Here is an 18,750-nt window from a genome sequence, read left to right as displayed (position 1 = left end):
ATTGGCAGCTCTAACTTCTTTCTCCTGGAATTAAACAGCTTCAGAAGGAGCCTGGATGTTATGTCTCATAACAGCTTGGTCCCCATACAATTTGCTGAAACACACAAAGGTAATATTCAGACAAAAAAACTACACAAATGTTATCGTCTACTTAGATCTTTCCTCCACAGGAATAGAAAATGATCGGTTATTGGCGGTGCTTGTAATACTGGTAATTAGTGTTTTAAACGTCATTATAAGGGCCTCAGTCCAATCAGTTTAAAATACTCCAATATGGTTACAGCAGCTGGAAGCAGTGCCTGCAGCGCCGCGGCCGAACAAACCTCTCTGAACGCGCATAAATTGGGGAGGGGGCGCTGCCTGTACCTGACAGTAAATTGTGCTTTGTGGAGGGCATACACATATTTCACAAGAACACCACTGAACCTGCAATTTGCTGTTTCCCTTTCAATTGCTCCTTCCCTCTGAGCCACCAGACATAGAAAAATTCAGGAGTTAAACCATGGGCGTAGCCAGGATTTTTGTTAGGGGGGGGCTGGACTTTTCGGGGTGGGGGCAGAACCGACGTAATTGTTCAGTTTGTTAAGTATTTCTATTGTTTTACTGTGCTTGATCTAGGGGGGTGCAGGTGCCCCCTGCCCCCCCCCACTGGCTATGCTCATGAGTTAAACTGAGCAATGAAGGAGTAATGGCTAAGTAATTATTCATATGTCCCCATCAACATTCAACATAGCAACTGTAAATCATTCACTAAACAAATGGAAAGAGATCCCAATAGGAATTGATTTGACAGAACGAAGTGGTTTAGGAGGAGTTATTGCTATCAATCCCATCCACAAATGACTCAACCGCATTACATTCACAAATTCTCAAAATACGTTTTTATTCTGGACAAGTTTAGATTCCCAGGTATAAACACTTTTTTGTCGGGGTGGGGTGGGGATAAAGTAACTTCTTTCCACTCACACCTGGATTTTAATTACTACAGTACTTTCGTCCCATTAATAGACTGGCTTTATGCAGCACATTGATTTCAATGGGATTAGGCAATTTGGATCATGCAGCAAGCTGATTCATGTCCTGATAGTTAGTCCATGTGAAATGGACTAACATGCATTTTGCTTCATAGTAAATATTTTTTAAAACAAAAAACCTGATTTTTAGTGTGCTTTTTTAGACCCTCATGAAATGGCAAAACAGCCAAGTGTTGCACTCTTTTTAGAGAGGCAACCATACCCACCTTTAGAATAACAACTTACTCATTAACCCATTGCATTGGTAAGTGTGTTCATTGGGGTTCACTCTCAGGATTGCAGCGTCACAGCCTCTTAAGAACATAAGAGCCATCCGCTGGATCAGGCCAAGGGCCCATTTAGTCCAGCCTCCTGTTCTGACAGTGGCCAACCAGATGCCTGCAGGAAATCCCCAAGAAGGACTAGAGCAAGAGCACTCTCCCCTCCTGCAGTGTCCAGCAGCTGGCATTCAGAAGCACGTTGCCTCTCACCTTAGAGAGTACTAGCCATCATGGCTAGTCGCCACTGCATTGTTTACTCTTCCAGGTTCCTCTGCAATTACAACAGAGATGGCCTTTCCCATGGTGACATTTCAACTTTGCAATTCTCTGCCCAGAGAAGCTTGCCTGGTGCCCACACTAATGTATTTCTGGTGCAAAGGAAAAACGTTTTTTGAATTCCCAGGCTTTTAAACTTTATCTGTTTTATTTGTTTTGTTTTGTTTTCCAAATAAAAATGCTGCCTTTTGCTTTGTTTCAACTTTCTGTTTTGCTTTTAGCATTATTCATTTCTGCTGTTTTTAACCCCACCTAAATAATATTCGAAGGCGGGGGAAAACTCTGTATGGTAATACACAAAAAGATAATGCTCTGGTGGGCATTATCAGGGGATGGATGCTGAGGAGCCTTCAGTGGTACCGTATGCACACTGAATAAAGCGGGATTTATTGCTGACTAAACCTGCATGCCTATTGTCATCTCTGCTAATTTGAGGAAGGAGGACTAATTTATTTGAGACAGGTTGCTCTTTCCCCCGCGCAAATCTCCTCTGAGCTGTTTGGCTCCAACTCCTAAGCCTTTCCCAAGGGAAACCTTTTTGACAGGGCCTTTCTCCTGCCCTCAGCAGCACCTCTCCTAATCCTGCATCTTTCCCGGCTGTGGTGTTGTTGTTGCTGCTGCTGCTGCTACGGTCTCCTCCTCCTCCTCTCCTCTCCTCTCCCCTCCCCTGCCGGACTCCTCCCCGCCTCTGCTCCGCCTGCCGCCTCCTCTGGCTTTGTTGATGTTTCACTTTGTTTTAATTCCCGGCTCCCAAGATGGAGGCGGCGCTGGGGCCACGCGAGTTCCTGCGGCTGCTCCCGGGGCTCCTGCTGCTGCTGCCCTCCTGCCTGGCCGCCCCGGAGCCGACAGCCGCTTTCTCCCAGCTCGATAGCCAGGTAAGGGAGAGGAAGGGTCTCCGGGCAGCCTCATCTTTATTCTGACGGCACCAGGACGGAGAGTACACGGAGGGAGTGGGGAAGAGGGGCGAGCAGAAGTGGACCCCTCGGAGGAGTCCGATAAAACCAAGAAACAAGAAATGCAGTGGGTTGGCCCCTAATCTTCCGTGCTCAGCTTCCTCTTAATTCGGAGTAAGGAAGCGACATGCTGCTGTAGATAGGCGCGGCGGCGTTGCATTGTTTGTCTTGTCTAAGGTGCCGTGGGAGTGTGCAAGACTGAGTGTGACGTGCAGGAGCTTCGTGTGGACATCCCGAGATGGTGTCCTAGTGCCCACCTGTGTGAAATGCTCAGGCTTGTACACTTTGAAGGTGTGTGGGGGGGGGGGAGGTGTTTCTTCCTCCCCCACCCCCAGCCCCGTGAAGGAGCGATTTGTATATTAATATGTATGCAGAATTGCATAAGATGTGGCATCGGGCCTTGTGTGGCTTGGATGTTGGTATGAAGTACGTCAGCTGCGTGCTTGCTATATATGCACACAGGCATATTCAAGGGACCAAATGGATATGCAGTGAGAATACAGGATGTCCATTGGGCTAGGTAACACCAAGATTAGATTTTATTTGTCTGATTTGAACTTTGGGATTGAGTGCTTTCTTTAATGCATCTGGTCTGCGTTGAGAGAAGAGCATGATATTCTCAACTGTTTCTGTGCGGAAGCCTTTAATGATAAGCTGTCCAACAAAAACAAATTGCTTTTGAAAATAAAGAGGAATGTTTAAGTGATTTGTAGGTGTTACAAATCCTGTGTTTTGTGGGTATTACTAGTAGTTTCTTTAAGTTAATCACATGTTATAGCTGTGTTAGCTTGAAGCACAGGAGTGGTTTTGGTACAGTGTCCTTTTCAAGCACTTAAGATGCTACTGCTTTCAACTTATGATAGCTAGCTAATTGCTAAGAGAGCTAACCCAAAATCTCCACCACAAACATCTGAACAAGCAATGATTAGATTTGGATTAACTTTATCCCTGGTTTTCAGTGTGATGGAGTAGTATATGGAAAGATCCACTTTATGAAGAACTAGCAAAGTAAATACCTCAAGTGAGCATTTATAAGACACACACTCACTCTACGTTTTTTATATTGTTTATGAATGAACTGAAGTTTCACATGAATATGCTGTACTAGAATAGTCAATAACTTTGCTTTTTGAAAGCATTTTTTATTTTAGAAAAGGAAGGTGCAAGAGTCTGGGGACTCTTCTTTAAAAGAGTGGTGCATATTTACTCTTCCGGTAGTGATTCTCTTCACTACTAAGGTGATGGCTACTTGCAAGAAACAGTGGGAAATGCGAGAATCGCCCTCTGTGTCTTTGTGGTACCTAATGCACAAAGAGCAAAGGAATAGTTGACACATCATAAAACTTTGATAGAAAGAATGCACTTATTTCTTAATAACCCCTAAGAAGTAGATGCTGCTTGCATAAACATAAGGGTAAAAAGATTTTGATCAGTACAGGTGTTCATGACTTGCTAAGGGGTTTGGACTGGCAAAAAGAAGTATTTTTGAGGTTCTTTTGTGATTTGTTTTCCTCTACAGCTATCTCAGTGATTCCTAGGAACTATAAAATCAACAGGAGAATATCTAAGAGGAAAGTGGTCAGAAGTTCTGTCCTTCAGGCAAAACACTGCTAGTTTTCATTCCATGAATCTGGAATGATCTTCCTTTAGTTGTTTTACTACTTCCCTACTTCCCTCTTCCCCAAAGAATTCTCATTTTCACCCTTAACATGTCATCTTTACATCTTATATTTTAAAGCCTCCAGAAAGGCTTACTGCATCACTAGAACCTGCTGGTAGAAGTTTACCTTCAGAATACAATTATTTTAGAAATATATCTTCTTGAAAAATTGTTAGAGGAAAGGACTAAGAAAGAAAGATATTGAAAGGCAAAATAATAAAATGTCTGTTCAGTCATTTGCTTATGGTGCAATCCTCCTACATGACCACTATTGCACAATTTCTTGCAATTTTTCTAAACTACGTAGAATATGCTCTACAGTTGACTCCTCCCCCTTTGTTCTGTTGAAATTATTCATTCTTTGCATTCGTCACAAAGGGAACATTGTGAACTCTGGCCTCTTCGTCATAATTTTGCGGAATGGAGAGTTTTGAACTGAAGGGTCATTAAGTGCACCCAAGAAATACTCTACCCAGTCATGCAGTGTGTGTATTTGGCAGGGCAAGAAATGCTGGGACATCCAAGAGACGTGTAGTGTGTGTGAAAATAATATAATGTGAAAAGTACTGTTTTTTATTGATTTATACTTTTTATTATTTAAAGTTTTATCACAGCATTCACAATATGTGCCAGCATAAAAGGAGGGGAGGGGGGAAAGGGCTGGGCGGGGTGACAGTTAAAGGAAATATAAACCAGGTTATACATACAAAGCCAGCATACCATATGTGAAGCACATATGCAGGCTAGTATACATTTAGTAAAATTCAGACCTAAGATGTACATTGAAACTGCTGTACCTCAGTGAATTATTGAGAGGATAAAATCAGCTTGGTGGTAGGGCTGGGTGATATCTGGTTTTCAACATCATGATATACCAATATATCACAATGTCTGAAATAAGGATGGACCTAGGTAGAGGCATTGGCTGGCTTCACGGTTTCCACCACATTGTGATTTTTGCATAGGGCACGCATGCACACGCGCACACACACACACACACACACCATGATTCGTGATATATTGCCAGGTCAAAAATTAAGAAACCAGCATCACGGTATGGACTCCGGCCAGCTCTTCTTGGTGGTTGGGAAATCATGCACATTCTCCTAAGCATCTTGGAGGAAAGATAGGACATAAATGCAAAAAACCCCAAATAAACAATAAATAAATTAAGGAGTTCCAGAGAGCTTATGCAAACTTAGGTTTGCTACCTGCAAACGACCCCAAGAGCATTTTATTTTGTTTGTTTTCCTGAAAATACAAATGCCAGCAGTAATTTGGATTCCATCTCTGGTGCTAATTGAATTGTAAGGCAGAGAGCAGAAGTAAAGTATTGGTTAAACTTTTGATAAGTTAGACATTTGTCACAGTGTGGCACGTGCTCTCTATTCATGGCACTCTCATGCACTGTGTTCTCATATATATAGCTTATAAGCAGTTGATTGCCTTAATTTTTTTAATTAAAATATAAAGCAGGTGTGGGGAACCTTTGGCTTGTTAGCCCCAGCAATCATGGCCAATGGCTTGGGATGGTGAGAGATGTAGCACTGCAACATCTGGAGAGCCAAAAGGTCCTCACACATGATCTAAAGGATAATGTGAACATACAACAAATAAGGATATAGTTAATATACCATCATTTTGACAGTTGTTTTAATATAGGAAAACCTGGATATGGAATACAACTGGTGTAATACCTATTCCGGCGCTGTGGGTTAAACCACAGAGCCTAGGACTTGCCAATCAGAAGGTCGGTGGTTCAAATCCCCACGGTGGGGTGAGCTCCCGTTGCTCGGTCCCTGCTCCTGCCCACCTAGCAGTTCGAAAGCATGAAGTGCAAGTAGATAAACAGGTACTGCTCCGGCGGGAAGGTAGCGTTTCCGTGCACTACTCTGGTTCGCCAGAAGCGGCTTAGTCATGCTGGCCACATGACCTGGAAGCTGTACACCGGCTCCCTCGGCCACTAAAGCGAGATGAGCGCCCCAACCCCAGAGTCGGTCACGACTGGAACTAATGGTCAGGGGTCCCTTAAAAAAAAAAAAAACCTATTCCAGCAACTCAGATGAGAACCTGTTGTGCATTGTAGAATGCAATGTTTATTATTACTCAATATCTGGGGCACAGATCAGGATAAACTGCAGAAAGTGGAAGTAACTTGGCGCCTGTTCATCAGATTATACATTTTTTTTACCAACCACACCATGATCAACTGACTGCTAGATCTCACAGCTTTTGAAAACTTGGTTGTATTCAGTTCTTCGTAATCTAAAGGTCTGTTATCTAGTTTTAATAAAATTAGACTCTACTTTTTGAATATACAGGAAACACAGATAGATTAAAACTGGTATTGGAAAGGGTTTTGGAACTGGAAATAGAAACAGCTACCTAGTTAATGCCATATTGAGGGATATGTAACATGTTTCTTTCTTTGAAACCTCTTCCTCCTCTTACATTTGCAGGAAAGCATCAAGATTAAAGTTACAATGCTGGAAAACAACAGGGATGGGCAGGTATGTCAGACTTCCTGTACTTGCTTTAGCTAGCCTTTTATCTTGTGATTGTGATCAGTCAGTGGAAATCAAGCATGTATTTAGGGTCTAAATAATCTGTGATAGATACAGAGTAGCAGGTACCGTTGATGGTAGCAAGTGATGGCACCATGTGACTTCTTGTTTTGCTCCCCTAAAAGATTATTGTGATCAGTGGGAATTGCTTATGCCTACTGCATGGCTGGTGTAGCTTTGCAAAGCATTTTGGGGTGTCTCCAGGGAATATGGAGGTGAGAGGATGCAGAATCCTGTGGATCCTCAGCCTCGCCCACTCCATTTTGACCCCTACCACCAGCAAAACATCTACACCTTCAGAGCTTTCCAAACATGTACTGGGGGACCTCTGGTGCCAACTGCATCCCATAACCAGTTGAATGCCAGTTACATGATTGCAGCCTTAACTTCTTAAGGTCGGAATTCTGGTAATTGCTAAAATGATTATTTAGATTAAACAAACTTAACAATTGTGCTTGACCTTGTATTACAAAATGTGGACATTTTAACATATTCGATTCTGTTATTTTCTTTAGGTCATCCTTAATATTACCTATGTAAATGGTCAGGTGTATGTAAATGACTTTCCGCTGAAGAGTGGAGTTGCTCGGATTAAATGTCAGACTTTAATATGTAAGTATTGTTTAATTCCTTACCTGTGCTGTGTGCTTCCATGCAGTTCACCACTCATGAATAATGGTATAATAAATTAGTAACACTATACTATCAACACATCTGCACTGTTAAAAATAAATCTCCACTGTTAAGGTATATTTAAAATAGATAAAATACGAAATGGAGTGCCCTCTCTATTTCTCATCCACAGTTCTCACATATTCTGCCCATAAAAAATAATGAGTTCAAACCTTCCCTTTCTGGAACAGTTAGCGAAGTTCCTGTTCAGTTAATTTATTTGTTAAAGGCAAAGAATTTGTGCCGTAGACTAGGCAGTATAAATTCAAGGATGTGACTCCACCCTGATAAGTCCTGTCTGTCTCCTTTCTTAAACTGGCATCTATCCAGATACAGTTGTGTAAAAGAAAGAATAATAATAGAATGTTGGGAGAGTCTTTCAGATAATCTTTGCAAAACACTTTCTTCTCCTGTAAACTTTCTTAGTTTAAGTTCAATCTCTTCTAGAGATTTGATTGAAAAGATTTCCTAGTAATTTTTATAATGTAGTTATTGAAAATGGAAATACTGTCCCCCCCCCCCCCAATCTGCTTTGCCCTGGACAGAAACATCCTGATTTGGGTATACAGGCAACATTTTACATAATGAATGAAGCTAAAGCAATTACTTTCCATGGAAGAACATTTTATGCACAGAGTAGTCTCTTGATGCACTGGTTATGGGTGGTCTCAAGGTTAAGTTCTGAGATCATCTACCCTTTATGATCAGCTCTTGCACTAAGGGCATGCTAATGTGTTTTAAGCATTGGCTTTTGAAAGCCTAAAACATTATGCATTAATAACTAAACATGGTTTCCTTTAAGGAGACCAGGCAGTGGCTCATCATGGTTTGGATGCAGCAAAAGTGCTCCTATGCTTAAAAAAATTAGTATAGATCTTCTAAAGGAAGTAGGTTCTCTTGAACTGAGCAGGGCATATGTCTCACTAAACATATTTAAAAATGAGCTCTCACTGTTCTTTACTCAGATGCAGTCAACTCTCAAACCATCACAATACAAATTTGTATTGATTTAATATAAAATCTAATTGCTGTTGGTTCTGTAAGCCTTACCTTTGAGTTTCTGTTAAATTTCCAAGATAAGAATATAAAATGTTTCTGGGGTTGTATAATAAGAGTGCATGTTATTACTTCCCACAATGCATTCAAACATCCACTTTGCCTTACTGGAGGGATGGAGGGAGGTCAGGGTAGGAGGGGGTCTCAACTGACACTAAATACCCCAATCCTTGCAGAAGAAAATAGTGGTACGTGGAACAAGCCCTTATTTTTTTTGTCTGAAACTCCAAAGACTGATTTGACTTGTGTGTTGTGGATAGAAGCTGCCTACATATTACCAACAGGGTTGGACGCATGCATGTGCAAAGCCAGCAAGACAGCCGCTCCGTCCCTAACATAAATGTCCATAGGAGCAAGGATATCGTACTTGCCCCTGGGGCAGGGAGTTTGGATGTTTGAATGGATGCAAGTGTCCTATCATTTGCTTTCCTTCATTTTTGTGCCAAAAAGTCGTGGGGAGATTGGTCTTGGTAGACATGGTACACATGGGTGGTGCTGTGGTCTAAACCACTGAGACTCTTGGGCTTGCCGATCGGAAGGTCAGTAGTTCGAATCCCCATGACGGGGTGAGCTCTGTTTCTCTGCCCCAGCTCCTGCCAACCTAGCAGTTCGAAAGCACACCAGTGCAAGTAGATAAATAGGTACCGCTGTGGCGGGAAGGTAAATGGCGTTTTCGTGCGCTCTGGTTTCCTGTTGCACCAGAAGCGGTTTAGTCATGCTGGCCACATGACCAGGAAAGCTGTCCATGGACAAATGCCGGTTCCCTTGGCTTGAAGCGAGATGAGCACCGCAACCCTATAGTCGCCTTGGACTGGACTTAACCGTCCAGGGGTACTTTACCTTTTTACCTTTACCTAGACATGTGCTGTGTGCACTTATCTGAACACTATTCCTGCTCCCCTTTCTCTGCCACCAATTTTCACAAGCCCCAGCTTTAATGGGAATGCAGTGCTGAACTCAGTTCTTGGGAACCCCTATGGAATGAAGGAGGCTGCTTGTGTTTCCACTTGTTCTTTGGGAAAACCAATACACAGATGATTAAAAAGTATTCTTGTTTGCATTCAGGGAAACCTTTGTACTCTCTTGGCCAATGATCACTTCTTTTGAAAGCTGCCTTGAATCCAGCAAGCAGTTCTGTTCCCGTTCAGTGAGGAGCCAAATCTAATCTGCAATGCACCGATCACCCATTTATGTGTACCTTGTTTTTAGAGATCATATCTCTCTATATAACCACTATATGACACACAGTTCTTCATTGATAGTGGAGAGTAGTAACTCTGAAACACTACAGGAAGAGGAGCGATTAGGAATTGTCAGCGTTCGCATCATGGTCCACGAATGGCCGATGGCATCCAGATCCAACTTGCGATTGATTGTCGTTCAAGAGGAAGTGACAGAAATTGATGGCAAGCGGGTAGGTCATACCACTTTAAATTATTGTATTTGTTGGCCAGTTTTTAAATTCATTGGAGCACTTGGTTCCACTGTGAATGGGTAGTTTAGTTGTATGATACGCCCTGGGCCACCATATCATAACGGTGTCCGATGTTTGTGCTATTATATGTCCTCTTTGGGCAGTGGACCCCAAGTACATTATTTATTTACTTTAAGTATATTCTGCTCCGTATTTAAACAAAAACATCTAAGCTGTTTACTAAAGGAATCCATCTAAAAAAATGCAATACAAATTCCACATTTAAAACTAAACAGCAGCAGCAGCAACAACCACCCCACATTTTGAGTAACATAAGCAACAATAAATATCTCTTAAAATATACATAAGTAAAAGAACTAAAAACCACAAAACAAATAGGATTTTAAAAGAAACCATAACACCACAACAATATATACTGTATATTATCACCAAACAGGGCTTTCCAGGGACAGGGAGAAGACAGGGCTCATCTGGACTGGGACTCATTGGATACAGAGACAGCCCTGCTGCTGTCACATAATGATATTGACCTAATACCTGTTAACAGAATTTCTAGTACATCGCTCTTTTCAACTGTAGTCTGATCTTATTGTAAAATCCACTCCTGTACTGCATAAATTAATGATTCTAATCAAGAAACTGTCAAAAGAGAATCTCTCTTACTAAATGTGTGTGGCAACAAGAAGAAACAGGGCTTTCGAAGAAAAATGGTTCTGAGTTCTAAAGTGACAAAACTCTTCCTCTCAAATAGTTCTGGTAGCCTGGTGATTTGCTTAAAATGTATGGTGTTTTTAAATTTTCAGCATGAGATAACTTGCCACACCCAGTTGAGTATTGTGTACCACTGTGTACAGTACAGTACTGTTGACAGTAATTCTGTGTTGTATTGTGTTTAGTGCTCTAATTGTTTTATGCCATATGCTCAGAAATGTGAAATGAACTAAGTGTGAAGTGAACTACTAGGAATTTGTTTGCTTCAACTCCACTGTTCAATGCTCAAATCTAAATTTCAACAGAAGTGTCAGTTTGAATATGTAATTCTTGATCAGCATTGCAGCTAGGGCACCTGAAAGCCTGGCAGAGGGCTGAACGATAAAACTTACATCAAAAACGGCATCCTGCTACATTCCTCTTCATTGACATGTCTCTAAATTGTTAGGGTTTAGCACTTTACAGTCAGATTGGATTCCCCCCCCCCTTCACAACTATCATGTCAGTGTTGGCATCAGGTAGTATGTTCTGAATTACTAGTGACAAAAGGACAGGAAAATCATCAAACCAGTTCTGTAATTAATATATGACAGTGCTCTAATTTTGGTGCCAAGACTTATTCAGTGAGCACTCATGGCATCCCATCTCCTCCTAAAGAGTTAATAGATTGGTGATTTGTTTAGAAAGTTTTGTTTTCTGAATTCCAGCGTTAGAGAACTTTCCTCATCCAGTTGCATTCTATGCATAATGGGGAATTGTTGTCCAGTAAGTCTGTGGTGTGTTATTTTTAGCACTCCCATTGTTTTATGCACTACACTCAGTCTGCTGCTTATTTCTGAGTGTGATAAATGCAGCCATTAGTTTGTTTAAATGCATTTTTTCAGCTGAAGAGTAGGGTAAAAATACTTCAAAATACATATGCCTGATCTTTTTTTTGCCCTTTTAAGGGAGAACCAGTCAGGATATTAAGTACAATTACTGAAGCTGAAATAACAGCAACAGACACTTTGGAAACAAGTTCTACTGATTCAGAGTCATTTACTTCCTATTAATCAAACTTGGTAGAGTTTACACATCATTTATTAAAGATTTCTCATTACCATACTATTCCAGGCAATGTGATTCACAAGATGCCTGTCTCATTTTTATCCCCATGGACTTTTGTAAATTGCACCACACTGTTGCAAGCAACAAGTGGCATGAAGACTCCACAGCAGAATGACAAATTCTATTCTGCATTGAGTTCAGAATGTGGCATATTAGAACAAAAATCCTACACTTTTATAGTGACAACTTGGGGGTGGGGGTGGGGAAACACCTTGAGGCCTTGGTAAAAAGCCCCTGTGAAAATCAGCCCGACACTTGGTGGCAACTGAAAGGGTTATTGTTCATAACCATAGAAAAGCTCAGGACGTTACTGGTTCAAATCCACACAGAGGCAGAAACATTTTAGGGAGATGGGTGCAGTCCAGGTTGGCCGGAGAAGCACTGGTGTCAGCAGCTCTGAAGAGCTGCTTCCAGTCAGTGTCGACCAAGCAGTTAACATGCTACTCTATGGACTATAACTTCCAACTTTCCTGACCATTGGCCATGCTGGAGCCCAACAACATCTGACGCATAGCTGTCAACGTTTCCCTTTTTTAAAGGGAAATTCCCTTATTCCAAATAGGATTCCTTGCAAGAAAAGGGAAAAGTTGACAGCTATGATCTGACGGGCACCATGATAGCTGTAAACAATACTGAGCTGGATGGACAAATAATCTGACTCTGTATAAGGCAACCTATACTATATATTTTTCCAGTTTCACAGAACTAAAAATAAAACGGTGCCATTATTTAAGTCTGGGGGATATTCCTTCCTTATCTGAGTGGAGTCCTGGTGGTAGAGGGTCCTGTGTTTGGATTAGAATGAAGGGGCAGCTTCCTTCCATCCCAGGATTTTGGAACTCAGGAGGCAGAACTTTCCAGGAATTGATGTGTTCATGGTCAGTCATGTCCAAGTATGGGAGCATCGTTTGGAAGGGAGGGGGAAGGAGCAAGCCATTCATTCCTTCCCTCCCATCCAGTCAAACAGAGGCAGCTCCTTTCTTCATCATTTAGGCCACAGCTAACAGATGCTGTTCTGTGGATAGTTCTAATAGCCAGATGCATGAAATACTAGCATTGAGGTCATCAGATGAAACTGACAGCTCATACGGGAATTAATATTTGGCACAGAATTATTCGCAATTCTCTTCTTCAGTTACTTTAAAACAAAACAGCATTCCCATACCACATGACATTGCTGCTTTTTCATACTTCCCCACATTGGCCCTCATTCTAGAGAGAAGATGTTCAGCATGTTTATGTTGTAGTGGGTAGGCCCCATTTCCTGGTAATGTTTTAATGAAAGATTAGGAGCATGGGTTTGTTGGCTATTTGCAGATTAGTTGCGCTGCAGAAAGCTTGCTGGGGAGACCACACATTGCAAGGAACACAAAATAACTTTAACTAGGTTTTAATAACAAAAACAAAAACTCCTTTTACATTAAATATATCAATAAGCATAACCCAACCACCAGGGTACTGAGAGAGCTAGGTGCTGCTCTTTATATACTATACCCAATTGCTGACACAGCTTAATCACCACAACTTAACAGCACCTGCTATACTGCTTCACAGCTGTAAAACTAGGTCACGTTATTTGCTCTGGCCCTTAAAGAAATACACATATTGTGGAACAATAATGAACCTTCAAATTTCAAGAGACAATTCAACAGGGTTGCTCTTTAGAAGAGAGTCGATATCACATTCTGCCTTTCACCTTAATATCTCTGTAGTGAGACTACAAAAAAGGCTACAGTGAGTGGAATCTTTATTTAACGAGGAAGAAACATGGTTCACTGGTAGAGCATCTGCATTGCTTGAAAAGGTATGAGGTTCAGTCCCCAGCATCTCCAGTTTGGGCTGGGAATGGCTCCTGCCTGATGAGTGGCTACTGGTCAGTGTTGGCAGTACTGCGCTAGATGGCCCATTGGTCTGGCTCAGTATAAGGCACAGCTTCCTATGTTCCTAAATCAAACAGACTTTTCATCTTGGCATTCTGTTTATCTTTTATACACCTGCCTTTTTATTTTCACCATTTCAAAAAAGCACCTACCGCTCCGGTTTCAAGAGGATTACTCATAAATAGTTATACTTCTCCTTTGCAGGTTCAGCAAGATGAAGTGACTGAAATAGACATCTTGGTAAAGGACTTAAGAGTCCTTAGGCACTCAAATTACACTGTTCCTTTGAAGGAAAGCATGCTGTATTCCATCCCCAGAGACAACGATATCTTGTTCACACTTCCTAACATTGCAGGAAAAGGTATGCAGTGATGTTGATCTCTGACAAACCGGTTTGGCTTCTTCATTACAGAAAGTGTTGCCATAATTTTTGTCTTTTCATTTAAGCTTTCCTGTATTACTTTTCAGTATCCATACACCGAAAGGGAGAACATCCAATCTATTTTAAGTTGATTGATTTTAAAATGTCTATAGGCTGCTTTTCCGATGTTCTAAGTGGTGTGCATCATTTAAGAACAACTTGGTAAGATGAAAGCAGCAAATAATGATAAAACAATCCCCAGACTAGTGAATCAGCCAAATGCCAGCTAAGAAGTCTTTCAAGTCTTATGGGAAATGGCCAAAAATTGACTCCTCAATTTTAAAGGCAGGTCAAATTTGTTTGTTTGTCATTCTTTTTAGTATGTTGTATTGTGAAACAAAATGCACAAGTATATTTGGATATTCTCAAAATGTAGCCTTACTTTGTTATTTTGCTTGCTTGCTTTCCCCTGGAATTATCTATGGAGGTGGGGAGGCATCTACTTGTTAAGCTAACCTCTTTCTTTTCTTTTTAAAAAATAGATATTGAAAGCCCACTACAAACAACCAGTCACTACCTTCTAAGACAAGTAGAAACTACAGTGGACGAAGAGACAATGCCTGGCAAGTTGCCAGAGACTCCTCTCAGAACAGAGCCTCCATCCTCTTATAAGGTCTTTTCTGTTACTGTTACACCACTATTGTAGGGTGGTGCATTCTCGTGAGACATTCCAGGAGCCTAAATTATGTAGGGGACAAGACAGCAGGGCAGAGTACTGCTGGGACAGAGGAAACTGCTCCCTACCCTTTCCAAAAAATATCATAGAGTTATTCTGATTGCAGAAGGGACTTCAACCCAAAACCCCAATGGTAGGGAAGGCCAAGAGCTGGGCGTACATGCACGTTTCAGAGATGAGAATTCACAATGCCCAAGGCCAAGCTTGTGTGTTCTCAGCTCCTTCCCTCCTGGGATATGAGAGCACAGGTGTCTTTTTTTACACATTCAGCTGAACTCCTACTGGTTGGGAGCATGGCCTGTGGGCATGGTCTTCCTCCTGCTCTACAAGATGATTGAACATATGTGATGTTCATCAAGGAGCTGAATGTTTCTTGCCCTGTAACTGAACACAAAATAGAAAAGTTAATTTAAACATGAAAAAGAAAACATGAAACCAAACTAATAACCAAATGTATTATAGTCAAAATCGTGCGCAAAAAAAGACATATATACCTTGAGCTAAAATGTATTGGTATTTGTATGCTAATTCTAGATGTTTCAGATCCAAGATAAGCAAATTAAAAGTTCCTGGAATTAAAGAAAAGCATATACTTAAAACATAGTTAAAATATCAGAAGCATTATGGTGATAATCTATTTCCTACTCCTGGGTATAAAAATTCCAGAGGCCCTACTTGGAGTGGTATTAGTCTGCATAAAAGAGGACATTACATATAATAAATTAAAAATAATAAAAGAAGAAATCCCGTCACAGAAGTACCAGGCCTCCAAAATAATATATTATGAACATGTCATTATGCTCCTGACCAAAACTCTGATGATGATTTTCAGACAGACAAGCTGGGTAGGCAGCCAAAGGAGAAACTATTGTAATAATGGACAACTTAAATTATCCTCACTTTGGTTAAATATCAGGCCATAACAAAAAGACAAATTTCTAGATACAATAAATACTTGTGTCTCAAATTCAGCATTTCATAATCATTGTAAGCTTGCCCCGAAAGTGCAGTAACGTGGCATTCAATTTCAGAAGAGGAAGTGTCTAAAAATGAGAGGTTAGTTACAAAGGAAGTTAAAAAAATTCTGCTTACTGCTGCAGTCCCCAGAGCTATATTCCACACTGTCAGCAATGGTCTCCCAAGTCTCTGGAACAGATTTTTGAGGAACATGGCGGGGTTATAGAGAGAAGTAAATTGGCACAAATGACTTCTCCTTCTCTTATATAAACAGACCCCACTGCTAGATCAAAAGCTGTTCCAGTATCACCCAATAATTATAACAGAGTCAGATAAAAATGTACAGGTGCAAACGAGTCCAAGAGAACGGCAGTGTGGTTAAATAGCAACGTCAAGGAAGCTGTCAAAGGCGAGTTAGTATCCTTTTTGAACAAAGGAGGGAAACAAAAAAAAATTGGCCAAAACAAGTGTAAGTTTATGAGGCAAGTACAGAAGGAATTTGAGAAGCTTCGGGCAACTGTGGGGGTGGAAGAGGGGAAGGGAAACTTTCCTTCCATGATCTTTTTGTTCACTTATCTTAAGATCTAAGTATCTGTGTAGATGCAGCATATATATCATGTGCTGAAGGCATAGAAGAGGAAAAAGCTGCCGCCACCAGGCTTGCAAACTTCACCTCTAAACTGGCCACTTTTGGATAGAGTGCAGGGCTAGAGCCGCCACTCTGATCAGCCCCCGCTAGTCTTAATCACTGTTTATTTATCAGTAAATAAATAGTGGTTGAGAGCTAAAAAGATCATTTAAATTGGAGCAGTTGGGCTTCGGAAGAGGATCTATGGTCTGAGATTTGAAACAGATATACCACCACCTGTGTTTAGTGGGCACCAGTGATGGGTATTTAACTGGCAGTATTGTTGCATTTGCAGGTGATGTGCCAGTGGGTGGAATACTCGAGAAAAGAGCTCTGCAGGTTCTGGCTGCAGTCCTTTCCAGTGTTCTTTGATCTAATGTTGGTCATTGTTGTTGGAGTTGTTGGAGCAGCTTTAATCATCAAAGTCTTAAAAGTGTTTTGCCCCTCATGTGAACCAAGGTAAATGCCTTTCTACTTTTCATTCTGTAGAACCAAACTGTTACTTCAGAAAAAAAAGGAGCTTATTTCTGACTACTGTTTTCTTTCCCTGCTTAAATTTTTGTGAGCATAGTCCAGTTCCACAAATGTAGTTCTCCTAAAATATTATAATATATCGACCCTTTTAAAACCATTCTTCTATATTTCAGGTGCAGCTGTTTTGAACAGTTGCTCTTCCTAATAGGCACTATAAACGCAGAAGACAAACTTTTTTTTAACAGTCTTAGCTTACCATGCTTACATATCTGTTGAAGTAAACTTGTTTTTGTTGTACAGTTTTCAGTTCTGAAGCTGAAACAACGCTGTTAAACTGGGCATGACAACTGGTAAGAAAAACCTTGAATTTCTGAAGTCTAGATTTTAATGACTACCTGCTTCTTTTTCAGGGGAGTCCTTCAGGTTGATCTCAGTGTCGTCCCTGTGGTCGGGATCAGCTTACTTCCAGATATTCCAGAGAAGACAGATAATATAGAGGAAAAATGTATTTAAACACATTCACCTTAATTGTATGAATTTGTTGACACGGTATTTGACACTTGAGTCTTAATATATTGTGTACCCTTTCCTATACAGACTATGAACTATCAATGTTTTAAAATGTTTTAAGAGGCCCCAAAGACTACATCTCCACTTCAAACACCTTAATAAGTTATTGACAGAAGGGGGAAAAAATAGCAGTTTCCTTCCATAAGGACTTCAGCAAGTTCTAACTTCTATGAAGTAATTTCCCATCTCCTCATAAAATCATCCCGACTACACTGGTTGCATGAACCTGCCACACTAATCTAAATAACCTGCTGCCTTGAAACATCCTGAGATTTCAGTAATGATACGTGAACATAATTAAGACTGCAGCCTTAAGCTCCACAGAGCAATGAAAATAATAAGTGATTAGACCCCAGCAACATGGAACAGCATGGACAGGATTGTACACACCTGTGAGAAAAGGAAAGCTAATTTAGGCCTGCTGTCCTTAAGCGTGCCTTATGGGAGAGGTCGAGAGATAGCTTTCATCCTGCTCTTACAACAAATTCAGTATTGGTGCGGTGCTTTTTGGTGCACGAAAGGCAATCTTAACATTACAAGCACTTTATTCAGTCATTTTTTTAAAAAGGCCTCTTCCCACTAAAAGTTGTGTTTGTAAAACTGTACTTCTTGAAGTTGCAGTACAGTATAAATGCCTCTTACCCAAGAGAAAATGTCTTCAAGATCCCGATTTACTAAGAATTGTTTTACATATGGATTTGTACGATCACAGCTTTACAATAAATCCTTATCTGTTGAGAGAAACTGGAGGCCTTGTATCATTCATGTCTATCAAGGACAGCAAGGCCCGACCCTTGCAAAACTGTTTTGCTTCGTATATTTTACAGGGGGTGGTTTATTTCACAGAGTTGCTACACTACCCTTCAGTATTACTGCTCCGAACATGCCTAACAAAAACACACCAGATGTATTTAACTGCTTAGAGGCAAAGAAAGCAGCAATGTAAAATAAATTCTCAGCAGCAGATAAAAAACCCAATCACAGATTTAAAAAGCTTTAGGATTGTGTTGAAGGGACGCGGGTGGCACTGTGGTCTAAACCACTGAGCCTTGGGCTTGCTGATCAGAAGGTCGGCGGTTTGAATCCCCGCGACGGGGTGAGCTCCCGTTGTTCGGTCCCAGCTCCTGTCAACCTAGCAGTTCGAAAGCACTAAGTGCAAGTAGATAAATAGGTACCGCTCTGGTGGGAAGGTAAATGGCGTTTCCGTGCGCTGCTCTGGTTTGCCAGAAGCGGCTTAGTCATGCTGGCCACATGATCTGGAAGCTGTCTGTGGACAAACACTGGCTCCCTCGGCCTATAGAGTCGCAACCCCAGAGTCGTCCGCGACTGGACCTAACAGTCAGGGGTACCTTTACCTTTAGGATTGTGTTGAGTGTTGCTCAGCGGACCGTAAGGAGTCTGTCAGCAGAATAGGGA

General features: G+C 41.2%; 1 protein-coding gene and 1 long non-coding RNA gene across 3 annotated transcripts; one reads left to right on the top strand and one right to left on the bottom strand.

Annotated features, from left to right (window-relative positions):
* The first annotated feature begins 40 nt into the window (after positions 1 to 40).
* On the top strand, positions 41 to 18,078 carry GINM1 (glycosylated integral membrane protein 1). Of its 2 annotated transcripts, none has more exons than XM_083435112.1 (8): positions 41 to 109; positions 6,643 to 6,693; positions 7,263 to 7,359; positions 9,738 to 9,889; positions 13,813 to 13,969; positions 14,512 to 14,642; positions 16,586 to 16,749; positions 17,175 to 18,078. In XM_083435112.1, the coding sequence occupies exons 1-8, from the start codon at positions 56 to 58 to the stop codon at positions 17,275 to 17,277; spliced, it is 909 nt and encodes a 302-aa protein (XP_083291238.1). In that variant the 5' UTR covers positions 41 to 55; the 3' UTR covers positions 17,278 to 18,078. The 2 variants fall into 2 exon arrangements, with proteins under 2 accessions (XP_083291238.1, XP_083291237.1); XM_083435111.1 differs by lacking the exon at positions 41 to 109 and adding an exon at positions 2,188 to 2,445.
* On the bottom strand, positions 13,103 to 16,579 carry LOC310675085. The gene is made up of 2 exons (XR_014509934.1): positions 15,200 to 16,579; positions 13,103 to 15,089 (listed from the first exon to the last, which is right to left on the bottom strand). It is a non-coding gene; the product is annotated as an uncharacterized lncRNA (long non-coding RNA).
* Positions 18,079 to 18,750: the final 672 nt, after the last annotated feature.

The sequence above is a fragment of the Podarcis tiliguerta genome, assembly GCF_965153285.1.
Source record: "Podarcis tiliguerta genome assembly, chromosome: 3".
NCBI lineage: Eukaryota > Metazoa > Chordata > Lepidosauria > Squamata > Lacertidae > Podarcis > Podarcis tiliguerta.
The sequence above is the reverse complement of the archived record's forward strand: the minus strand, read 5'-3'. Positions and strand labels throughout refer to the sequence as shown.

Excerpts from the sequence above, each read along its gene's own strand:
- GINM1 (XM_083435111.1), top strand. The coding sequence starts at position 2,326 with ATGGAGGCGGCGCTGGGGCCACGCGAGTTCCTGCGGCTGCTCCCGGGG. Across the intron at positions 2,446-6,642 it reads TCTCCCAGCTCGATAGCCAG|GAAAGCATCAAGATTAAAGT; the intron begins GTAAGGGAGAGG and ends TTACATTTGCAG. Across the intron at positions 6,694-7,262 it reads AAAACAACAGGGATGGGCAG|GTCATCCTTAATATTACCTA; the intron begins GTATGTCAGACT and ends TATTTTCTTTAG.